Raw genomic sequence first — 26,434 nt, 5'->3', positions numbered from 1 at the left:
GGGCAGGTGGAGAAGGACCTGGGTTCGCTTGGAACCTCCAATTGGCGCCACCTTGCGAAAATAAGAAACGACTGGGGCGCTGTTGATAACTCGGCTATAACCGCGTAAGTGGTTTCCACGCCAGTAAAGAAGAAGAAGAAGTGCTGAAGTATTGAAATAAGTTTGTACCGCGACTATAATCCACCAAGACCAAGGTCCAGAATTGGACAATCAATTGGAAATCATGGATTTATTTCTTTCTTTTAACTAACAACCTTGTGTCATACAATTAAAGGTCATTTGACATTTTTATTCACTTAAACCCTAAGTAATAACTGAATTTGATTGGCTGGTTAGCCGGCTGCTTAGATCATCGCTATTTTGTTTTGTTTACCAGTTATAAAGTTGACACTTGACCTTGAATACAAACGTTTGTGGTGCGCGTTTTTGTGATTATTTAAAAGAAGAAAGAACAATGTCAACTGAGAACCAATCATCTGATAATGAGATTAACATTCCAAAAAAGACGAAAAGAGGGGTACGTAATTTTCACCTTTATAAAAAGATCTAGCTGACCCCGCAGCCGTTGTCCTGCGTGAAATTATGTATTTTGAAATGAAAAGAAAGTTAAATTTATCATTTCATTTTTCTTTTTCAATGTAACACAGCTTTATAAACAACGTTTTTTGGTTTCTGTTCCGGTGTACAGAAAAAATGGTTTTCTAACTCGTGAGCACGCCACGGCCGTGTGAAAAACATAGCATTTCCTTATTTATGCCGGAATACGTTTGAACTGAAATGCAAAATCGTTAGAACTCAAAGGAATTCGTAGAATCAAGCATTCTCCCCTCTGTATTCGGCACATGAAGATTGCAAAACATAATAACGACGGATCCTACTTTGAGACGCAAATGAAGCGGTGGCATACCAAGCCTGTCCAAAGAATTTAGAAATACCACTGGATAATTCACGGCGTCGTCTTCATTGTCAAGACGATCGATCGATTTGTATGAGCGCAAGTCTCCCGGAATTTGACTTTGAATCTTCCAGTTTAAGTCAACAACATCGGTATCTTTGGCAGCTAACATTGCGCGTGCACTTAAGGAATCGCAGTTTAGCCAATGTCCGAACATTTGTGATGAGTTCATCTTTCGTGAATTGATATCGAGCCACCGGAAGTATCAACCGAAATTGTACCATTTCCAAATTTTAGCGAAGACAATGTAAAATGTCTTTGGCAATGTCGATGTTTATACCGAAAAGCATGCGAACATCATTTTCATTCCAGTGATTAACGTGTTCCAGCAAATGTAATTGCTGGCTTACTTCTCCAAAACTTGCACACATCAAACCATTCACAGTAAGCAATGACTCAAATATAGTTGAACCGCGTACATTAATCAATAGCAACCGAAGGTAGAAACAATCGTCGTTTTTCGGGTGGATTGTGTAAATTCGTCCTAATGCATTAGACACCTGGATGTCAATCTACTGGTTGGCCTTGCTTTCTGCGTAACTATTTCTTCCATGTATAATATCAAGGTATTTCCGTATAGAGCAATGTTCTCACCAACGGATCACTGACGAAAGTTGAGAAAAAACTCGTCAATGTTAATTTTGTTGCTGGCGATGTTTCCACTGGCTATACTGTATTCTCTGGGTTGAAATACACACTTTTGCCCATTCTCCAAATTAACTGCGAGACGCACAACAGTCGGAAAACGTTCATGAATTGCAAAAGTAAATATCCTACAAAGCGCTTTATTGCAGTTCACGTATCGACCGTATTGTTCAAGACCAATAATCGCCATGTTGCTTCCTTTGGTGACGTACTTACAAACGTATTTTATCGATTTCACCAAACTGCAATACTAAACACTGATATGAGTTTTGAATATGAATTAGACAATAATGGTGAATATAGTACGATCCATGTGTTGTCAACTTCGATATTCACTCTTCTAAGTTGAATGCTGAATGTTCTGTTATCTGGTGAGCGACGCCGATAGAGTTGATATCCATCATTTCCAGTTTGTGTTTCCGAAAGAAAGGCACGTGGATAACGTTTCGAAACAAACCGAAAAGGGATTGTAGTGTCCGCAAGGTCCATGAACCATATTGGTTTCCACCACTTCATGTAATACTGGATCTTTCTCTACATCAAGAATTTCCGGAGAAATGATTTCATCAATTTGGTCTGGTGTAACCATCATCCACCATCCAAAGAAGAACGTGTGCGTGCCGAAAACCTCTATTTTGCCACTCAACAGAGTACATCTAGCATCCAACAGCACCATATATACGTTGCTTCAAGATAAAGTCAATCAAACATCGCAACTGTCGTGCTGTGATGATCGCTCGCTGATTGACCGCCATCCCTAATTCCGCACGTATGTCACCGCATCCTGGGAGTTGATACGTTGATGGCAAAACGAACGCCGACCGATATTAGGCCGACCTCTTCGTGGTTTCGTAACAAATTTCAATCTGCAATTGACCCCTTTGTGTGAAACACACGTAAAGTTTTCTCTGAATAATTTTAAATAATTTTTCTTTTGAATAGCTGGAATAAAAAAGCAAGCGACCGAAATTAAACTATTCAAATAATTTACAAATCAAACTATTGAAAAACAAAACAAAAATTGAAAAAAAAAATTTATGGAAAAAAGTTACTATTTGGAATTATCCAATTTTATCGAGTTTTCATTGTTTTTAATATGTATTCTGCTATTCGGGGTGGAGACCAATCCAACGAATCAATAACCATGAAAATTGGTTCAGCAGATCTCGAGTTATAAGTGTTCGAACAAACCCGTCTTTGTTTTATATATGTATATACGGGCATGTGCTGCAATTCGTTTTCGCATGAAATTGTAAGCGAAATCGTGCTGACATGTGCTGAATTTCACTGATCCGTTTTCGTTTTCGAACATCAAATCGCAACGATTTGGCATGTGCCAGAAATCGAAACCGCCATTTGTTTTCCATTTTGAAATCGTGAAGCTGGCGGGCACGCGAATTTATTGAAAAATAGAAGGAAACATTAGAAATGTAAGTATTTTAAATTTGTATTTATTGATATATATTAATTATGCCTTTAAATTTAGGGGCAAGCATAAAACGCCAAGGCAAGACGAAACTTTTTTAAGTTTTATGGAGCAGCATCCTGACATTGCCAAAAATTATGTCAAGGGCGACCGAGTGGCAGTGGAGGCTCTTTGGGCAGAACTAGCCAAAGAATTAAACAGCCAAGGACCACCACAAAAAGACATCAACGGATGGAAAAAGGTCAAAAGAGATATTCTTAAGTACACATAAGTGGTTATTAACAATTTTTCTTGAGCAGGTTTGGTCGGACTGGAAGGGCTGCGTACGCAAAAAAATTGCACACAATAAATCGGAGACAAGAGCTACCGGCGGAGGTCCCTTCAACCAATTTGTCTTAAGCTGCACTGAGGAAAAAATTGCAGAACTTTGCGGTCTTTATACTTGTGTAGAAGGTATTCCACAAAGTTCCTCATTCGGTGTACAATGCAACAATAGCAATGAATCATCTGATGACGAAAATCCCACACCGAGTACTTCAGCGGTTGCAACAAGAACGCGAAGACCAAATTCAATGCAAGCATGTATCAAAGAACACATGGCCACGGAAGCAGGTGCGGTTGATTGTATATCTGGAACGTTAGGGAAGCTCCTGGAAAGTTTTGATGACACCAAAAATATTTTGAAAGATAGCAATGGTGCAGTGATAAAATCGATGGAAAAGTTATGCGATCTCATTTCAATACAGAACTCTCTTACCGCAGAACAAAATGAAATTTTGCGTCAGCATAATTCCATAAAGGAGAGAATTGGGAAAGAAAAAAGTGATATGAAGAAACGCATGTTGGAGATAGAGGAAGAAAAGTGGGAGTGGACGAAACGTGCAAGATAATTTAAATTTATTATTTTTTTTAAATACTTAAAATGTTATGAGATCTCGGAATTTTTTTTTAGTTATTTAAGAATTAAAATTTGTTTACAATTTATCTAGTTATTTAAGCATATCATGTACATAAGTACATACATATATAATCCTGTATAAACGAAGAATTGAAAAAATTTTATTTTAGTATAAGCAATGTGATAAATTAAATTTTATTTTTTTAACTGTAATATAAATGTGATAGATACCATTAAATTCTTATTTTTAAGTATCCCAATGCAAGTAGTATATTAAGTTCTTGAAATGCAAAGCAAGCACCTTCTGTAAATAATATTGAAGTACATTAAGTCTTTTTATTTTGCTACCAAACAATTCAAAAAAAAAAATTATGAAATTGAAAGTGTTTGCATTAAATTGTTTGCAATTTGATCCCTGATATTTGTCGCGGTAGTTTCAAGACTGCTATTATTTTCAGCAGGGTCATCATCGATTACTTCTTCGGAAAACGCATACATGGAATCATCAACATTATAAAATCGACATATGTTGTGAAAAGCACAGCATACGTTAATAATTTTAACAACTTTCTGTGGGGTATATGGTAAAACAGTTTGCAAGCATTTAAAGTGACTTTTAAGCAACCCAATTACTCTTTCCACGATGTTACGAGCTTTTGCATGTTTCAAATTAAATTTATGCTGCGATGTTCCAGCAGTCGGATTGCGATAAGGTGTGAGTAAATATGGTTCTAACGCATAGCTTGAATCCTCTAGTAACCAGGAGCTGTGGTCACCGCTTTGAAAACTGGATAAAAGAGACTGTTTTATATTGGATAAATTGAAAATAAAAGCATCATGACTTGATCCTGGGTGGCACGCATCCACAGCTGTTATACTCATTTTATAGTCACATACCTGCAAAAGCGTTAATATTAATTTTGTATATACAATAGTATGAAAGCCATATTATTTAACTTACTATCATAGCATTGACGCTAAAACAACCTTTCCTATTTAAATATAAATGCTCATTGTCGCAAGGTTTTAGTAATTTGATGTGAGTCCCGTCGATGCAGCCAATAACGCCAGGTATCGCAAATTTGTTGTAAAAATGTAAATTGGACTGACGAACTTCATAATGTGTCCTTCCAAACTTTACCCACTTTGGACATTGTGTTCGCTCTAAAACGTTTAACATCTGTTTTAAAATTTTTGATACCGTCGTCCTATCACATGCAATATGTGAATCCTTTCCAATAGACCATTGGAATCCTCCTTCCGCAAGAAATCTCAGCGTGGTTGCTAATGTATTAAAGGCTTAATATCGTTAACTACATTCCGAAAGGCCTCTTTGTTTATCCTGTAGTACGAAATAAGACTGCAAGAAGATGTTGTGTTTTAATTTTTAATAGAACGCCTTGCGCATGCACTTACACAGGCTCTGGAATATCCAACGGATTGGAGTGGTCTCTTAAAAGTCGTCGCGCAACCTTTTCATCACTTTTCCAGTTCATTTGATTCAATAAATAAGCAGAAAGAATGAAAACGCTCATTTTAACACAAATCTTCAACTCAAAATTAAACAAATTTTTTCTTTTCTCTGACAATCAGCTGTTTCGAACTTAACTTCGAACTTCACTGAAATCGCGTGGAATTCAGCACACCCCAAACTAATTCATGCGATTTGCAATTTCGGAAACGGAACGAAATCGCGTGATTTCCAGCACATGCCCGATAGATAATGTATTAAATAAAATTGAATTACAATAACTAACGAAAGCCGATAAAAGCTTGAGAAAATGCCGATATTTATGTTACTAAACTCAAGTCACATATGTCATTGCATCTTGCGTGGGTTGCCAACTGTGCATATGCATGCAGCTGTCAAAAGTTCATGCACACAACGCCATCTACTGGCAATACAGCATTTAAAATCATGTTCGTTTTTATTTCCTTTTTAAAATCGTATTTGAAAATTTATTTTCTTCATAATTTTTTTTTTCGGAAAATTTTTCCAGAATTTTCTTAAGTATTCTCCTTGTTTGGGCGGAGGCCTGTCCGAATTGGTGGTAATCACCGAAATCGGTCCAGGCGTTCTCCAGTTATAAGCGTAGTAACTAACGTCACTTTCTTTTATATATATAGATATATTTTCTTGTTGAGATTGAGTTGTGCTATAATGCGACCTTAAAATGTTTTCATAAGGCAACGTGGTAAAGGAAGGACGAGTTTCTAAAAATAAAAACAGCATCGGTTTCGGTTAACACGAATGTATTTCCCGTTAAATCAGTAATTTTATTAGAAAATCCTAATGATAATATTAAAAGGTTAATAAATCCTAATCCTATTATCCGCATGAAGTGCTCTGTTTTCTAATGCTGTCCTTACGAAATATTTTCCTCCTCACTGTTAGAATCGTGTTCCGCGCTCATCCTTCCCTTTGTGTCTGTTATATTTTAATGGGAGTTTATTTTTTCGGTCTGTTTTGCTGTAAATATTGGGTTGTCAAAAAAGTCTTGCGGTATTTTTATTGAATCAATTCGTGTGGCACCCATACATCGAGCTTCTTAGTGACTCCAAGCTTCTTCAAATTGTTTATAACGGTTTGATGACTACAATGCCGGTCTCTTTCGACCAATTCAGCGATTTTATCGCAATTTTCGACGACAGGCCTTCCGGAGCGTGGCGTATCTTCGACCACCTCTACACCAGAACGAAAACGTTGAAACCATCGTTGTGCGGTGGAAATGGAAACTGTATCGGGTCCATAAACTGCACAAATTTTATTGGCGGCTTGAGATGCATTTTTGCCTTTATCGTAGTAGTACTGTAAAATATGCCGTATTTTCTCTTTATTTTGCTCCATGTTTGCGACGCTATAACTCACGAACGACTTCAAATGTACATATTATACGCTTCAGCGCCAACTAGCGAAATTACCGCAAGACTTTTTTGACAATCCAATAATATCGCCTGGTTTATATGTAATGACCATTCTATTTTTGATGATAATTTAATACCTTCCTTTCTTTTTGCCGAAGAATATCCTTGCTGTCGGTGTAATTTTTGCGGTTGGAAAATACGTCCTCGGGCTTACAGCCTGTCAATGAGTGAATATCGTAGTCCTATTGTATTGGAGGATTACATTAAAAATTTCTTCAATCTACGCGGTTTTGTTCTGAGCGGCTAAACTTTGAACTAACTCGATTAGTGTACCATGTAAACGTTCGACTTGAGCGTTCGTTATTCAATGATGCACTGAGGTAGCTGAGTGCGTTATTTGTAGTCGATTGTACACGGATTTTACAACATTTGAGTTAAATATACTTTCGTTATCAGTCATGAGATATTTGGCTTTCGGGAAAATCTGTGTTATTTTTCCCTCTATTGATTCATGGCAGTCTTTGTGAGAAGTTTACGTAGATAACAAGATGCTCTCCCACAAACGTGGTTGTTGGAGTTTTTTATATTGGTTGTTTATTTGGCTGCCGTTCGTACTTGTGTTCTAGACATATTTCACATGCTACTGCTACTTTTCAACACATATCCTTAATGTTTAGCCAAAAATTAGTTAACAATATTTTTTGTATTTTGCCTTTATAATTTCTGTGTGCACGGCTATGTATCTGTGCGACTATTTCTTTTAATTCATTTTCAGAGCTTACATCTTTTAATAGTTTTTGAGCTAACACAAAGTTAAAGTTTGGAAAACTAGTGATAATTTTGTCTTTTAAATGGAAAAATATTTCTTCATATTCAACGCATTAGTAACATTTGATTTTATTTCGTCTTTAAGTTTAATTAATAAATTCTCTGAATCTTTAAAAAATATTGTATGTCCGATTCGATCAGGAAAAGTTGTTTCAGTCAGAACCTCGTTTCTTTCATTATTTTGGAGTAAAATTATTTGATTCTTAAAAAAATTAAGAGGTTTCATTTGGTGAACTTTATTGTGAATGATCTGAACAATCTGTAGTACTATTGATTTGTTGAAGCGATAGAGCATCTGCTACAATATTCTGGTTACCAGGATTATAAACTAGTTTGGCAACATATTCTTCAATTAGATTTTTCCAGCGTTTTAGCTTTGTATTCTGATTTTTTTTTTAAATAGAAAAAATTGAAGAATGGTAATCAGTGCAAATTGATAGATCTGCTATGCCGTATAAATAATTTCTCAATTTTTGTAATGAAAATACAATAGCTAGTAATTCTTTCTCATTGGTGTTATAACGGGTGATTTTTTTGAGGTTAGGATTTTCATGCATTAGTATTTGACAGATCACGTGGGATTTCAGACATGGTGTCAAAGAGAAAGATGCTCAGTATGCTTTGACATTTCATCATGAATAGACTTACTAACGAGCAACGCTTGCAAATCATTGAATTTTATTACCAAAATCAGTGTTCGGTTCGAAATGTGTTTCGCGCGCGTGTTTTGTTCAGCGATGAGGCTCATTTCTGGTTGAATGGCTACGTAAATAAGCAAAATTGCCGCATTTGGGGTGAAGAGCAACCAGAAGCCGTTCAAGAACTGCCCATGCATCCCGAAAAATGCACTGTTTGGTGTGGTTTGTACGCTGGTGGAATCATTGGACCGTATTTTTTCAAAGATGCTGTTGGACGCAACGTTACGGTGAATGGCGATCGCTATCGTTCGATGCTAACAAACTTTTTGTTGCCAAAAATGGAAGAACTGAACTTGGTTGACATGTGGTTTCAACAAGATGGCGCTACATGCCACACAGCTCGCGATTCTATGGCCATTTTGAGGGAAAACTTCGGACAACAATTCATCTCAAGAAATGGACCCGTAAGTTGGCCACCAAGATCATGCGATTTAACGCCTTTAGACTATTTTTTGTGGGGCTACGTCAAGTCTAAAGTCTACAGAAATAAGCCAGCAACTATTCCAGCTTTGGAAGACAACATTTCCGAAGAAATTCGGGCTATTCCGGCCGAAATGCTCGAAAAAGTTGCCCAAAATTGGACTTTCCGAATGGACCACCTAAGACGCAGCCGCGGTCAACATTTAAATGAAATTATCTTCAAAAAGTAAATGTCATGAACCACTCTAACGTTTCAAATAAAGAACCGATGAGATTTTGCAAATTTTATGCGTTTTTTTTTTAAAAAAAGTTATCAAGCTCTTAAAAAATCACCCTTTAGTTTTGTTCTGTTTCATTCAGCGTACGTGAAATAAATGCGACTGGTTGACGATTTTGGGCCAGAACTGCAACAATAAAAAAGTTGCTTGCATCTGTTGAAAGGTTTGGAAAAATCTGGTTGAAATAGTTCGATTTGTACTTGCAATGCATTTTTTGTTATTTGGAAAGCCTCTACTGCTGCTGTGTCTAAATGTACAAGTGTCTTAGCATTTTAGTTCTTTGATATTAATCCTAAATCTTCTCTCAAATCTTAGTGGATTCGTAATTTTGACAATGTCTCTTACGAATTTTATATAATAGCTGGGAAGATCGTAATTCTTTTAGATTTTTAGGTTGTGGGAAGTTTTTTATGGCTTTAATTTTCAAGGTCAACTGTTATCCTATTATGTTTTACAATGTACAATTTACAAAGGTGGTCAACTGTATCCTGGAAAAAAATGTGACTTTTCATAAGAAATTTTCATGTTAGCATTGTGCAGTGCGTTGATTATAGTCCGAAGGTGTTCCGTATGTTCTTCGGGTGTGGAAGACTATATTAAAACATCGTCAATATAAAAATTGCATATTTTCCAATGTATTCTCTAAGAATGTCGTCGACGCATCGTGTAAAAATGGATGAGGCATTCCTTAATTCGAATGGCATCCCAACAAATTCGTACTTTCTACCGTTGACGAAAAATTATTTTTTTCTTCGATCAGATTCTTTAATCAATATTGATTCTAAAACGATTGTGAGAAAAATCTTTGCTTTTCCTAAGTTTTGTAAAGTAATATTACCATCGGGAATGGGATATCGTATGAGCGTTAATTTTCTGGTCATCGGCGTCGAATCTTCCTCGTGTTTGTTGACGTGCGTTTTCTGCTGCACAGAGGCGGGTGCGAATCTTGGCTGCAACAAGATAGTGGTCTGAGTCGTTGTTAGGACCTCGGAGCGTACGCATGTCTGGAACACTGGAGACTTGTCTTCCGTCTATCACAAAATTATCGATCTGGTTGGTGGCTTTTCGATCCGCAGCTTGATGTATTTTCTTGTGCTGGAATCTAGTACTACAGATAGCCATATTTCGGGCCCGGTGAAATCCATCAGCCTCAACCCATTTGGAGATGTTTCGTCAAGGAGGCTAAATTTACCGACCGTAGTGCAAAAGATACCTTCTTTGCCCACCCTGGCGTTAAAGTCGTCAAGCACGAATTTGACATCGTGGCGGGGGCAGCTCTCATAAGTGTGCTCCAAGCGCTCATAGAAGGCATCTTTGGTCACATCGTCCTTCTATTCTGTCGGGGCGTGGCCGCAAATCATCGATATGTTGAAGAACCTCGCTTTGTTGCGGATTGTGGCTAGACGTTCATCCACCGGTATGAATGAGAGTACTCAGCGACGGAGTTTCTCTCCCACCACGAATCCCACACCAAACTTACGCTCCTTTATATGGCCACTGTAATAAATGCCACAAGGACCTACTCGTCTCTTTCCTTGTCCCGTCCATCGCATTTCTTGGACGGCGGTGATGGCAGCCTTTATTTTCACAAGGACATGAACCAGCTGGGCAGCGGCACTTTCCCAATTAATGGATCGGACATTCCAATTCGTAGTCCTTATTTTGTTTGCCATGGTCGTCATCAAAAGGGGGGTCACTCATCCGAGGCTTGTTATTCCTTTTCATTGGTATGATTTTTTACGTGGCGGGTCCCAAACCCAGCGCACAACCCTATGTAGGGGATGTTTCGCCTTCTCATTTTAGCTCGCCTTCAAACGGATGTTCTTAGGCTACCCAGAGGATACTTGGTCAAAGACCGGAAGTCGTGAGCTGCTTGAGTCATATGTAAAAGAATCGCTTTTGGCCACTTCCAAGTGAATGGCGGTCAGAGAACTTTCCTCAGTTGCGTGAACTTCTACACTCCATCCAGCCCGTTCACTTTCTTAAAAAAGTACACCCTGATTCGAATTGTTCTTCATAAGTAGACAAATTTTCAGACTCTAAATACTCTTGTTGAGTTTCACTTTGTGGGTTAGGAATATTTTGGTTGTCAGCTGCCTTTTTAAACATAGTCTTTGAACTATTATAGTTACTGTTTGATATTTAATATCAAACTGTTTGATTTGTATTACCAAACTTTAAACTCAAATAAGAATATTTGAGTTCTTACCGCTTGTGGGGGAAAAAGACTTTATTCAAGCTGAGAATTATTCATTCTAATTTTATTTTTAAATTTGTAACCCTTATGTACTACTTTGGAAATCTTACTTATCTAATTAAATATATGTGTGTATGTACGGCACATCATATGGGGCTGTTTTAATCTATACAAAGCAACACATGTGTGTACGTGTGTTATAATAGTATTTAGGCAATTCACAAGCTTTGTTGTATGGCTTATGTCATATTTAATATTCATAAAAAATACGACACTTGTAAGCACCCTTAACTGTTGTGTGTCATATTTTGTCATATTTCTACACTTAATCAGCTGATAGTGAAAAATTCAGAAGACAAAAATGCCACGGGAAAGTCCGAAAAATAAAATTATAGCTTCTTTATGTGAAAATCATACATTCGCTCTATTAGAAGTTGAATCAAGTGAGTATTTGCATACATTTCTTCATTAAATACAAATATTTATAGTTTGCCAGGTGACGAAGAAGACGAAGCTATTGAAAGTTTTTTGATCAGCATGAGCTGTTTGCTGAGCAACAGAAGAAGCGTTCATTTCGGCTTACCAAAATGTTCCAGTTGGCAGCGAAATGTGCTAAGGAATCTTGAGGAAAAAGGATTCAATCAGATGATTCGTGTTCGCCCGGAGGAATGCGAACGTATCTTAGAATTAATTAAAAATGACGCTCTTTTTAAGACAAGTTTAAGTGCTTCACAACTTCCAATCGAACTGCAACTCAAAATAGTGCTGTATCGGTTGGGATCTTCCGGCGATGGACAATCTGTTCGCAAAGTGGCTTTCTTATTTGGTGTGGGTGATGGAGGCACTATTAAAAATGTAACGCAACGAATTTTCAAAGCCATATTGCGATTAAAAAATGAGTTTTTATACTGGCCCAATGAAAGAGAAAGACTGGAAATTGTGTCCGCAACTGCTAAAGAAATGCCAGGGTTTGTGGGTTACATCGATGGTTCCGAAATAAAATTAGCTGAAGCACCAGTTATGCAGCATGAAATTTGCTATTCGCGTAAACGTCAATATTCTGTAAAACTACAAGCGATTTGTGTCTATAAATTGCGCATAAGACAGGTGACGATTGGTTACCCAGGCAGTGTAAATGACGCGAAAATATTTTCAAAGTGTTCACTAACAAAGCATCCGGAACGATTCTTGTCGACATCACAGTGGGTCGCGGGAGAAAGTGCCTATCCACTGAAACCATATTTAATAACGCCCTTCCGGCAAAACAGTGTTGAACATAGAAAAGAAGAAAGGGATTTATTGAACGCGTATTTTTCCAAATACCGTGTACGAATTGAGAATTGTTTTGGTCTTTTGAAAGAGAAATTAGGTAGTTTAAAGGAGCTTAAATTTAGAATGCTTTCAACGTCAAATAAGAAGGAATGTAATGACTGGATTATGGTGTGTTGTATTCGTCACAACATGTTAATCAGTTTCGATATAGATAACAGCAATGAAGTTTTTGAACAGTTACCATTTTAGCCGGTGGTTTGTACGTACTGCGGGGAAACATCTATGTCCATTGGAACTGGAGCAGGTTGTTTGGGTTGGCTCTCTGTTTGCCTCATGCTGATGCCTGTCCTCTCGACGTAAAGGTGGGTGACATATTTTTTCACTGTAGTTGTTGACTTGAGTGTTCTTGACCTCGAACTGATGATATTGGTAAATGGTAAAAGTTATCGCATACGCTAGTGTATTTGGAGTTCAATCCTAGGATGAATATACTGACCGCCTCTTGGTTGACATAATTCTTCATCCCTGAGTTTTTTTGGTCACTAGACATCTCAATTTTTGATAATGCTAAATTGAGTGCCTTTGATACCTGGCTATGGAATTCTGCGAGGGTTTTTCTTCACTGACGTATCCGCATCATCTCGTCTAGCAAAACATATAAGGATCGCTGGTCGGCAAAGGTGAAGTCCAATCAGTATATTATGGAGTAAAAAATCATATTCGTGCTGTGATTGGTGAAAGCATCAGCAGCTGCTCCAGTGATTTTGGTTCTTATTATCCCCAGAGCACTGTAGTATTTCGGATGTTAGTTAAAATCGTTAATTGTCTCCATGAAGATCCAAACTTGTGATCTCCATGATCTATACTGAATCTTGTCGCCATCAAATTTTGCCAATGACGTGAACAATTCCATGTAAATATCTTTTGAATTCGTAATATTGAGTTTGATGTCCTCATGTATGATAATTGGAGACGCATGATGATTTTGTTGTTGCACTGACGCCAGTTGTTCAGTAAGCTCGCACAATTTCTGTCAATGATGAAATTTGCGTTTGGAGTAAGGCCATTTGTTAAGTGTTTGCTTACTTGCTAAGAACTAAAAATGTTTTAATCATCTCTTATTTCATTGTTGTGTTTCCCCTGCTGAATTTATGATTCAGGAGTTTTATCGCTTTGTTTTCGTTATGTTTAGACTATGCTCTTTGTTTATTTAGGTTCCTTTCTTCGGTATGTGATAACGTGAAGCAACATGTTCTTTAACTCGCGCATGCTCCGAAGTATTGTCGCGGTGGAAGAAAATCAGTCCTATTGCTTTTCGGACAAACCCTGTAGCTAGAAATAGCATCTATATTATTTTAAATATTGGATAGTCGAAAAAGTCTTTTCGTATTTTCTCAATAAATGTCTTTGCAGTCCTATATCTCCAGTGCTACCAATCACGTTTTGTCATTCCAAATAGTGTTGGAAAGGTGAGATTCTAAGCTTCATTTAACCAAAAAAAATTTAATTCGGGAAAGTTGAAAAAAAGGTACACTGTTTAAAAATGAGTGAAAATAATTAGGAAATTTGCTATTTGGATAAAAAAGGGAAGAATGCCACGCAAGCCACCAACGAAATTTATGAAATTTACGGAGACGATGCTGGATCAGTTCATGTAGCACAACAATGCATTGCAATGGTTCGCTCCCTTCTGTTCTTTTTACATTGATGAAATAATGTCTATAGCGGAAAATGGCAAAACGTTGTCGGCTAATTATTATTAGCTTATTTATTAGTATACATATGTACATATAAAAAAAAAGCTGATGGCTTAACCGCTAGTGCTATATATATTTAAATTGTAATTGTAATTAATTACTTTTTTCAATTTTATTAAATAATAAATAATAATAATAATAATAAAAAAATAACTTGAAGTTTGATTAGAAACACAAGAAGACTTTTTCGACTACCCAATATTAACATTCTTTTACATAACGACTCTTTCACCCTGAATAAGGTATATTAAATTTGCCACGAAGTTTGTAACACGCAGAAACGTCATGGACCGTACGTAACAACAAATATAGAAGTTATTCATTCACAGAATTTAAAAATTCAATCACGATTTAATACTACCAATATTTTGTATATTTTAAATGAATTGTTGTTATAAACATTTTCTACTTACAACTCCATCACCAGGTATACTTTCCATTTGTCTTCAAATGTCTCCAAAAGCTGAACAATATTTGGATGTGCTAATCTGGAATATAAACCCAATATAAACGTAATATTAACATTTAATATTATCTAGTACATCATAATATTGAAAGAAGTTAAGAATATGAAATCGTACCCATTTACCAATATGTTAATTCATAGCGAACTTTTTTGGGAATGCAATTACAAAGCATTTCGTCAACAGACGCTTTTACTAAGTGCACCGGTATAAAATTAGCGTTTTTTATGAAAACGAAATACGCGGGCTGCTATATATATTTCTGGCCGAATAATGAAAATAGGCATATTTATCAACGAAAATGTTGTTTTTTTTTGGTTCGTTTTGGAAGACCCACACGGTCGATTGCTGTTTTGTTTCGGGCTCATACGCATAGATCCATGATTCGTCACCTGTGACGATCTTATAAACGTCTTTTGAAGCACCGCGATCGTATTTTTTCAGCATTTCTTTACACCAATCCACACGAGCCTTTTTTTGAGCGATTGTCAAATTGTGCGGGATCCAACGAGAACAAACCTTTTTTACGGCCAGGTGTTCATGCAATATCGAATGTATGCTGGTGGGAGAAATGCATAGGCATGCCTGTATCTGAGGGTATGTTACATGACGGTCTTGCATTATCAGTTCACGTATGGCATCGATGTTTTCTGGCACAACGGCTGTTTTTGGACGACCTTCACGGAATTCGTCTTTGAGCGAGCGTCGGCCACGATTGAATTCGTTATACCAGTTTTTCACAGTGCTATAAGATGGTGCTTCACAGCCATATAAAGATTTTAGTTCATCGATGCACTCTTGTCGTGATAACCCACATCGAAAGTTGTGAAAAATGATCGCACGAGAATGTTCACGAGTTAATTCCATTTTTTTGCGGAGATGAATTTTTTAATTCCCTGCAAATAAAACAATTCACGATTAAATGACAAAACGTTCTGAGTGATGTTATGCTAAAAAATGTCAAACTTTCCAATGGAAATGTCAGACTTCACCTGGCAACACTTAGAGTTGCCTAGTCCAGAAATATATATAACAGTCTACGTACTAATTATGAATGGGGAGATAACAAAATGTATTCAAAGTATTGACCGACCATTGCTTTGTACACATTTTGATCATCTTTTTTGGCAATTTGTGGATACCATGCCAATAGAAGTATTCGTCTCTTGAAGCAAACCAATCACACGCCCAATTTTAGGTTTCTGCGTAGGAATCGAAGTGCTCTCAGCCAATGGACATCCTATTGATGAAACCCAATGGTAATCGGAAAGGATCAAGTCTGGTGAATACAGCGAGTGAGGTAGCAGCTCCCAGCCAAGTACTTTTATTGTATCTTGAAACGATTTTGCTTTGTGTGCAGGTGCTTTGTCGCGTAATAAAATTATTTTGCCGTGTCTTCTGTCCCATTCAATGCATGATTCAAATTGATCCCTTGCTGCCTGTAGGGATTAGTATTAACCTCATACCTCACCCTTTTGATCTCACTAAACACAGAGCATTCTTACCGAATCTGATCTGTTTTTGCTTTTGACCCAAAGTATCATCTTCATCTAAAATTGCTTGCAGTTCAGCGCCTTGAAAGCTGTTTTATGTTTCACCAACATAAGTGGACTCACTTTTTGCAGCCACCTCGGCGTATACATATATGTACGTAAGTATTTTGCTTTTGTAACCGTAACAACATTTGGGAGCAGCACACAGATTGCCTTGTAAGTTGCCAACAATGTTTCTTTGTCCTTTTCCCGTGTACTGCCGGCTCGCGACTTGGAACTTTGTTACGCACTGCTAGACAGTGGCGGCAACCGTTGTTTATTGATAGAATTGCTGTTTGCTTATTTTTGACGCTCACAGTATCTCCTAGACTTCTAAAGCTACTATAGCCACATTCAGTCATGATAAATCTTGTGAGCACCGTTAAAAGTTACTAAAAGTTCGATAAATCAATAACTTAACAGGACAGAGACATATAATTTTACACCCGAGATGGTATGAGAGTGCTATCGTACTCTTTTTGAAAAAAAATTCAGCTTTATCGGGACGTGTCGAGAAAGAACGCGTTACATACTCAAAGTATCCACCAAAGTCATTCGACTCGCGAGAGATGTCTTTTGCTGTCCCTTTAGCACTTTCCTAAAAATTTTTAAGCACCATATCCTTCATTTTTTAAATATTTTCGTCAGTTGAAGAGGTCGAAGGTCGTCCAGAATGAGTCATGTTTTCAACGAACTCTCGACCGTCTTTGAAGGTTTTGTACCACTCGTAGGCTTGTGCTTTTGACAAAACAGAACCAGCGTAAGCTTTTGCCAACATTCGCAACGATTCGGCACATGAAGTTTGGTTAGAAATCATTACAATTTGCTTGTGCTTTTTTTGTCTCAATGTAACAGTGTATCGTGCCTAAAATAGATAAAATTGAGGAAAAACTTAATTTAACCTCCATTTAACTAATATCATGATTTTCCAACATCCGGCTGACTTTCCTCCACACGATTTGTATGTGAGGTACCTTAATGAAACCCAAGTGTGTTAATAGTACTAAGCCGTACTGGCAAAAATAGATCAAATCGGGTGGATAGCATTTTTACATTTTTGAAGGAATTTCTCGGACTTTGATTTCTGCAAGTTTCAAGAGTATAGAATGTTCGGTAACACTTGGCTCTTTCTTACTTCTTTGATACAAAGTTTTGCTAACACCTGAAGCTATTTCGGTGGTTACACCACGAATTCAGCCCTTCCCTACTCCAATTGTTCTTATATTGTAAATATTGGTCTTGTTAATTTACCTCTTAATGAAACTGGATAGAAATATTTTATTATTATATATTAGTATTTTTGTGAAATTGTAAACTTGAATTTGGATTTCTTCCGATACATTATAGTTTACAACATCGATAGCTTGAGAGAGTAATAGCCCTATTCTGTGCAAATTAATAAAAATTCTTAACATTTTTTGGTATTATATGGCAATCTTGATAAAATATAAAGCTTCAGACGCAGAACTTCTCAGTATTCACATTCATAAATATTGTAAAGAAAAGCAATTATTCACAATAAAATAATAAAAAAGAATTTTTGTTTTAATGATTTTCAGAAATTCCTTACATGAATTTGTAGTACAGTAATTTAAAAAAATTCGATTAAAATTTTGTTTTACTTGGTTTTACTCAGGTGCAAAACAGTAATTTTATAGTTTGTAATTAAGGAAGGGTCAAATATATATTGTATGATGTAGTAATAGAATACTTTTTTTTTTTTTTTTCTTAAGGACTGCTTTAATGTGTCAAAAGCTTTTGAAGTTTGATTTATAATATTTTCCTAACAAAATAAACGTTATATTTTGATTTTTATTTTTTCGCTTACACAATAAGAGTTATTTCAGAACTTTTGTTTATTACTTACAAAATAATATCTCTGTTGTGTAATAAAAATTGAGAGGTAAGCTTTTTGTTTTGCCTTGGATTTGAAAGTAATAACGTGAGAGTATTATTTATTCAAGGGAAAAGAAAAAGCTTACCATTTATCTCCTATTGTGTAAGAGAGAGTTAAAACTCACGGCATAACTATTATTCTGCAAGTAATAAATAAAAGTAAGTAATAAAAAAAAAAATTATAAAAAACCCGTATTTTGTAAAATATAATTACATTAAATTGTGAATAAAGTATAATAATTGAGAAATAATTTTTAAACTTGATATTTTGCTCATTTCCTCATAATATTATGGTCCTTGGTGGGATATAATTCATGTCACCTCCTTGCTGGTGCATTCGGGAAACGCTAAGTCACCTGCGGCCTCCTGGTTTGTCGGAACCGACAACCAGAGAACCGAGAAATCTTATACGAAACGCTAAAACTGCTAAATGCGGAGTCCTTCGGTACTCTCAAGGAGTCATAGGGAGCTAAAAGCTATGGCTTCGAGAGGTGGGCTCTAAAGATCCGACGGATATCAAGGCAGATGGCCCTCAAGCCCCTAATGCAGTGGAGGAAAGGGCGAAGACGACTGAGGGACTTCGGAGGTAGATCCGGCCCTATTGGATCTAGCTAGCAATAAAAGAGGTTTGTCAATTTGGAAATCCATCTTCAGTCTGGAACGGTTGTTCTAGGAGGGCCAGGACGCAAAGAAGCAGGGCGCCGAACGGTCGGTCGAAAAGAGCATGAATAATGAAACTTCTCAGCATGCAAAGGCTGCAGCCGCAAATTTGCTGCTTTGTCTGGAAGGAGATGGAGTCGATATCATCCTGATCCGGAAATCGTGGCTGAGCAATTATGAAACGACCCAGGTAGAACGAGTGCTTGCCTGTTAGTGCGGATTTCAACGACGCTGCCATCGTGACCCCAGAAGTAAAAGCCGAAGAATATACCAGCGCAACTGCAACCGACCGTCACGATCTCGTACAGTTGGCTGGTACCCACTTATTCGAAATGCAATAGATTGTGGTATTTTTCTGGGGCTTGGAGATAGGTTAAGGTTGCAAAGTGAAGACGTTAGATATACTGATTGAATTGCACTTAAGGAGTAGTATTCCAATATATCGAATATCTAGGGCACAGCATGCCAATTACAATGGACACTGCCTTGCACACTCTTGTCTCCTGGCTCGAGAAAAGGATGAGAAACAAAGAGTTTGCAGTAGGAACTTTCCTACCGAGAAGCTGGCATTAAAGTTCTAACTAGGTTTGGGGTACATTCAAACCTTAAGCATCTTATTTCCAAACTTCTCTGCGATCGTTGCGGAATGGGCCAGTGCGCAGGCACAGCGGAATGTAAGCTGGGGCATCCCACAAGGGGGAGTTTTCCCACAATTTCTTTGGACCATGGTTGTTAATGATCTTTTGGAAAAGCTTGAGAAAGTCGCTTACCGGGTGATTGCCAACGCGGACGACGTAGCTCTCATGGTTCAGGGAAAATTTTTAATACCGTGTATGAAATAACTCAGGGGAACTTTAGCATCGTAATCAACTGGGTTGGGTAGTAATTGTGGGGGAAATGACACTGCCATCTATAGGGGTTGCCCTGTCTGTCGGAATTCAAGCACATCGTACCCAAATGTTGAATACTCTTCTTAATGAAAATATTGAAATCCCCGTCTATATGTCAAAACCAGTAAATCTTAAAGGCAATGCCACAGAAGGAAGCTATGCAAACATGGTGAAAGGCAATACCGCACAATTGCAATGACCCCAAAACCAACCAAATTGAAGCGTTGAAACTATGATTTTCAACCTTACCTAATGCAAAATATGATTCAAGAGATAATCAAATCACAAAACCAAATGTTGCAAACTTTTTTAAAGTAACAAATGAGTATATTGAGCATGTGTATATGGAAGGCTAATGGTGTTAACCAAACTAAATTGCAACTTATTAGATTTCTGGATGAAAATAATATTGATAAAATGCTATTGTCAGAAACTCATCTTACGAATAAAAACAATTCCTCTATACCGGTCTTTAGACTCTATGTTACAAACCACCCAGATGGAAACACGGAGGAACAGCAATGTTGGTTAGAAAACGGTTAAATCACCACGCATTACAATCTTATGCCACAGCGCAGTTACAAGGTACAACAATAACTATAAGAAATCCCTGCGGGGACTTAAACCTGATGGTCGTATACTGCCCACCTCGCTTTAAAATTACAGACATCTAATTTAAAGACTTATTTGGAACACTAGGCCATAGATTTCTAGAAGGAGGAGATTACAATGCAAAACACACGTATTGCCGCTCACGACTAATTAATCAGAAAAGACGACAGCTGTATCACACTATTATAGGCAAAATAACCTTGACATAATATCTCCCGGTAAGCCAACACATTGGCCTAGTGATCGTAATGAAATACCAGTTTAATTGATTTTGCTGTAATCAAAAATATAGATAAATCAGACAAAACAGTTGGTACATTTACAGACCTCTCCTCTGTTTCAGCGAAAGTTGATGTGCGGCTTGTATAGATCGAATTGTCCGCTTTTCCTTTTGCCCATCCTTTTTGTTGAGTGGGTTGATTGATGTGGAAGTGTGGTAAGTTGTGTTGAGTGGTATTGTATTAGCATGGTGTTATCAGATGGTGAATTGAGCTACGCTTTATTAGGGTGCGCCAGTTTTCCTGGGTAGAGTGGGGGCAGGCTGAACTCATTTAAACAAGCTCGATATAGCAAGTAATTTGCTTTACTAATAAAATAAGAAAAGCATTTGAGCAAAACATTCTATCCTTAGAATTGTATAAAACATTGGGAGTCTTATTTAAAAAATAGACAATTTATGGTAAAAGTGGGCTGGTGTACCTCAAGGCTGTGTTTTATAATATTTTTATACAATAATGTATTGCTAACTTTTGCGGATGACTCAGCTTTAGTGAGCCGTAACAAATGTCACATAAAAGCATTAAGAATATTAGCCAAGCACTTAAGTTCTGTCGAAGAATGGTCACCCAACTGACGTATAAATGTGAATGAACAAATGTATAACCATGTTACATTTTTGCTTAGACCAAAAATGTGTCGGGCAGTAAGACTGAACAATATTTTAGTACCCCAAGCGAATGACTCTTCGATAGAAGACTTACGAGGAGAAAACATATATCCAGAAAACTAACTTGCATGAAGAAAAGAGCTGCAAGTTTAAATTGACTTTTAAATAAAACTCCAAACTTAGCCTAGACAACAAAGTGCTTTTATATAAGGTTGTCACATATCTCCCTTCCCATTTGCTCTTTATTTATTGCTTTATAAAACGTGTTATAGGTATCGGATTTAGTTCAAATATGTGCCGTTGAAACCATTCGTCCGCAGCTTGACGTGATAGAGTACCATCCCCCAAAACAACATTAATCTCACGGAACGTTTTTCTTTTGCCTTTAACGAAGGAAAACTTTAAAATGGCGCGAATTTCGGCGTTAGTGAACTCCAGGTTTACACCTTTGTAACTGTTGAACGCAATATCCAAACTAATCATGCATAGCGTCGTTTTGTAGGTTATGTCAAGACCTTTCAAAGATGTATAGTACTGCTAGATACGAACTCTGTAGCGCTTTATACATAGCCGCGAAATTCAAAAGACAAAAAGGTGGATATTTGACAACCTAATATAATGCGCCCATAAAGCCGATTTGGATGTATGGCATTCAACTGAGGGGTACGACCTGTGCAACTAATATTGATACAATAAGGATTCAATCAAAAATGCTTAGAACTATCACGTGTTCACGATGGTAGATGCGTAATGAATATATCCATAAAGACTTTGGTACTATAGTAAAGAAAGAAGTAAAAGACAGCAAAATTAAATATATATCTAAACTCCGTGATCACCCAAACCTTTTGGCTTCTTCGTTCGCTTGGGGTACTAAAATATTGTTCAGTCTTACTGCCGGACACATTTTTGGTCTAAGCGAAAATGTAACATGCTTACACTTTTGTTCATTTACCTTTATACGCCAGTTAGCTAGCCATTCTTCGACAAACTTTAAGTGCTCGGCTAATATCCTTGATGCTATTGTGGCATTTGTTACGGCTCACTATAGCTGTGTCGTCCGCAAAAGTAGAAGTTACTATATTGTTAGCTGTTGGAAGATCTGCTGTATATATGATGTATAGTGTTGGGCCTAGAACACTGCCCTGGGGTACACCAGCCCTTATCTGTCTTTCATCAGATATGAAATCTCCCACTTTTACCATAAATTTTCTATTTTTTAAATACGATTCCAATGTTTTATATAATTCTAAAGGTAGAATATTTTTAATCTTGTATAAAAGACCTTCATGCCATACCTTATCAAACGCCTGAGCCACGTCTAGAAATATAGCTGAACAGTACTCTCTGTGCTTAAATGCTTTTCTTATTTCGTTAGTAATTCTATTTACTTGCTCAATCGTGCTATGTTTTTCGCGAAACCGAAATTGGTGCGTTTGTATTATATTCATCTTTGATAGCAACAATTTTTCAAATATCTTAGAAAGACAGGGTAGAAGACTGATTGGTCTGTATGAAGACGGCTGTGTTAAGTCTTTCCCAGGTTTGTCTATCAAGATGATCTGCGACTTTTCCCATGAATTTGGATAGTGTCCGAGATTAAGAATTGCATTGAAGAGCAAAGAGAGCACTTTTACGGCAATATTTGGTAACTCAATTAGCATTTTTGGGGTAATATTATCATGTCCTGGTGATTTTTTTGGGTTAAGTTCTTTTATTATTCTACTAACTTCAGAAGTAGAAGTCCTAATAGACACATGCTACTCGCTTGCGGTGTTGGGCAAGGTTGGCAACTCAAAGTTGTTCTTTGGGCGGTTGGGTTGAAATACCTTTTCTAGATGATTTGCAAAGCAATTTGCCTTATCCTCATTACTACGTGCCCAATTATCATTCAACTGTCTTAGAGGCATGTTGAACCTAACCAACGGTTCCTAGTTTTTATTCATTTCATATGCTTTTACAGAAAAGTTGTATCACAAATTAATAAAATTTATATAAAAAACAAGTGATACAAGTATTACAAAATTCAGTTCTGAGAATATTTAAATCAGTGGTTCCCAAACTTATTTTGTCTACCGCCCACTTTGAGAATAAATATTTTTTTAGCGCCCCCATTTTTTCACCTATTTAAAAACCACTATAACCTCAAATTAATTATTGTGACCTATATATGTATATTAACGGAGGATTCTAAACGAAACTTTTACTATAACCAGCAACTTGAAACCTGAGCGCAGTAGGTAACATACAACGGCGCTTAGGTCACAAGTTAACTCTTACGGGTTCCACCTGCCAATAAGAATGATTATTTATAGTATTAAAACAGAGACTCTTTTATAAAAAATAAAACTGAAATAATCGATCCATATATAAAAACTAATGTGAAGGATGAATCTGATGTTGTTTAATAAGTTTGTTAATATCAGGTTCAATTTACTCAAGAACAGTCGCAAGTCGCTACGCTCGGTAACAAGCAAGCGATTTCTATTTTTAGTAAGCAGTGTTGTCACAGCACTAAATCAACGTTCACACAAATATGACGATGGGAATGCTATCAAGAATCGTTGAACAATTGACCACAATCCAGGGTACAATTGCGACATCGGTTTTTGTAGCCAAAATTCTTGGTAACCATTTTTGAGCTTGATTTTTATTTCCTCGTTTGTTGTCAATTCTATAAGTTCTTCTTCCAGCTGTTCCAGCATTGCTGTGTTGACATTTGAACACGGATCCAACACCCAGTCTGGTATTTCCAAGTTCAAAATGTCCTGGTATCGTTCGGTGAAGTCAATGTGGAGGTTTTCCAAATGTTGGCAGTAGGCAAACAATTCGTCGTTACTGCATGATACTGATAAATTCGGAAAATTGTGAAACTCACGTCTGCCCAGATTTTTTTGTGTGGAAGCAGTTTGGCTGCGAAAGCAGCAACGACGTTTTTTGTTTTAATTAAATTTAGTTTATCGCTTTGCAGTTGGAGATTCATGTCGTTGAACAATTTATACAGGTTTGTCATGTAAGCTATATCATTCTTTGATGTTATGAGCTTGTCTTGGAATTCTGTATCTTAAGTTTCCAAGAACTCTACGAGTATAACAGAGTCGAACAGGTTGTAGAATCGAGTCAGACAATTGCCTCTTGATAGCCAACGAACTTCAGTATGAAACAACAAACTATTGAAATCCTCGTCATTGGTAACACAAAGCTGATGAAATAATCTATCATTCAAAGAGCTGTTGCGGATTTTATTGACTGCTTTGATGACATATTGCAGTGATTGAAATAGTTTTTCGCTTAAGTTTCTAGCAACTAAATGTTGTCTATGAATAACGCAATGTACACCAAGGACATCTTGCAGTCTTGAAGGCTTCATTCGAAAATGTTTTTAGACATACTCGTAGAAGACACAAAGGCGAGGATGGGTTTGTGGGATTTTCATTTTTCCTAGAAATACATTTGTAAAAAAAGAACCTTTCTCCTTTTCGTATTATCTTATTTTTCCCAAAAATGCATTTGTAAAAAAAAAGATCTTTCTACTTTTCGTATTATCTTATTTTTTCCAGAAATATATTAGTTAAAAAGGGATCTTTCTCCTTTTCTTATTTTCCCCAGAAATACGTTTGTAAGAAAGGATAAAGATCCTTTTTTCTATTTTCCACATAAAAGATTTAAGGAGTTCAAAAGCTCAAAATATGCGCTACATCAGCTACCTACCCGACGTCATTTCGCAAGTGATAAAATAAATTTTTCAAGAGCTCAAAGCATGCGCTACATCTGCTCGAACCTACCTACCCTACACCTTTGCGCAAATGATTTTATTATGATAGCAAATGTCCACAAACAGATTTAGCAATGGCAATAGCAATACGTTTGACAGTTCTTCTTCTTTACTGGCGTAGACACCGCTTACGCGATTATAGCCGAGTCAACAACAGCGCGCCAGTCGTTTCTTCTCTTCGCTACGTGGCGCCAATTAGATATTCCAAGCGAGGCCAGGTCCTTCTCCACTTGGTCCTTCCACCGGAGTGGAGGTCTTCCTCTTCCTCTGCTTCCCCGCGGCGGGTACTGCGTCGAATACTTTCAGAGCTGGAGCGTTTTCATCCATCCGGACAACATGACCTAGCCAGCGTAGCCGCTGTCTTTTCATTCGCTGAACTATGTCAATGTCGTCGTATATCTCGTACCGCTCATCGTTCCATCGAATGCGATATTCGCCGTGGCCAACGCGCAAAGGACCATAAATCTTTCGCAGAACTTTTCTCTCGAAAACTCGCAACGTCGACTCATCGGTTGTTGTCATCGTCCAAGCCTCTGCACCATATAGCAGGACGGGAATTATGAGCGACTTATAGAGTTTGGTTTTTGTTCGTCGAGAGAGGACTTTATGTACTTTTCAATTGCCTACTCAGTCCGAAGTAGCACCTGGCAAGAGTAATCCTGCGTTGGATTTCCAGGCTGACATTGTTGACATTGTGGTGTTTACGCTGGTTCCAAGATAGACGAAATTATCTACAACTTCAAAGTTATGACTGTCAACAGTATCGTGATATCAATATCATCGGCATACGCCAGCAGCTGTACACTCTTATAAAAGATTGTACCCGCTCGATTCAGTTCTGCAGCTCTAATAATTTTCTCCAGCAGCAGATTGAAAAAGTCGCACGATAGGGAGTCGCCTTGTCTGAAACCTCGTTTGGTATCGAACGGCTCGGAGAGGTCCTTCCCGATCCTGACGGAGCTTTTCGTGTTGTTCAACGTCAGTTTACACAGCCGTATTAGTTTTGCGGGGATACCAAATTCAGACATCGCGGCATAAAGGCAGCTCCTTTTTGTGCTGTCGAAAGCAGCTTTGAAATCGACGAATAGGTGGTGAGTGTCGATTCTCCATTCACGGGTATTTTCCAAGATTTGGCGCATGGTGAATATCTGGTCGGTTGTTGATTTACCAGGTCTGAAGCCACAATGATAAGGTCCAATCAGTTTGTTGAGTCTGGGCTTTAATCTTTCACACAATACGCTCGATAGAACCTTGTACGCGATTTTGAGGAGGCTTATCCCACGGTAGTTGGCGCAGATTGTGGGGTCTCCTTTTTTATGGATTGGGCATAGCACACTTAAATTCCAATCGTTGGGCATGCTTTCATCCGACCATATTTTGCAAAAGAAGCTGATGCATGCTCCTTATCAGTTCTTCGCCGCCGTGTTTGAATAGCTCGGCCGGCAACCCGTCGGCCCCTGCCGCTTTGTTGTTCTTCAGG

The 26,434-nt window shown here is 37.5% G+C and overlaps 1 protein-coding gene and 1 long non-coding RNA gene across 6 annotated transcripts in view; one reads left to right on the top strand and one right to left on the bottom strand.

Moving 5' to 3' along the window:
- Positions 1–26,434, bottom strand: part of LOC105223446 (calcium/calmodulin-dependent protein kinase type 1) — a 512,064-nt gene that overhangs the window by 213,537 nt on the left and 272,093 nt on the right. For 3 of the 5 annotated variants that reach the window (XM_049460591.1, XM_049460589.1, XM_049460590.1), the window contains one exon: positions 14,653–14,727. The exons of the other annotated variants lie outside the window; for them this stretch is intronic. In XM_049460591.1, coding sequence (XP_049316548.1) covers positions 14,653–14,727 — 75 coding nt within the window. The remainder of the gene's footprint in view (positions 1–14,652; positions 14,728–26,434) is intronic. 5 annotated transcript variants of the gene reach the window in all.
- Positions 2,880–3,453, top strand: LOC125779634 (uncharacterized). The gene is made up of 3 exons (XR_007423421.1): positions 2,880–3,030; positions 3,087–3,267; positions 3,326–3,453. It is a non-coding gene; the product is annotated as an uncharacterized LOC125779634 (long non-coding RNA).

This window comes from Bactrocera dorsalis, chromosome 6 (assembly GCF_023373825.1).
Source record: "Bactrocera dorsalis isolate Fly_Bdor chromosome 6, ASM2337382v1, whole genome shotgun sequence".
Lineage (NCBI taxonomy): Eukaryota > Metazoa > Arthropoda > Insecta > Diptera > Tephritidae > Bactrocera > Bactrocera dorsalis.
Note: the sequence above shows the minus strand (reverse complement) of the source record. Positions and strands in the feature narration are given on the sequence as shown.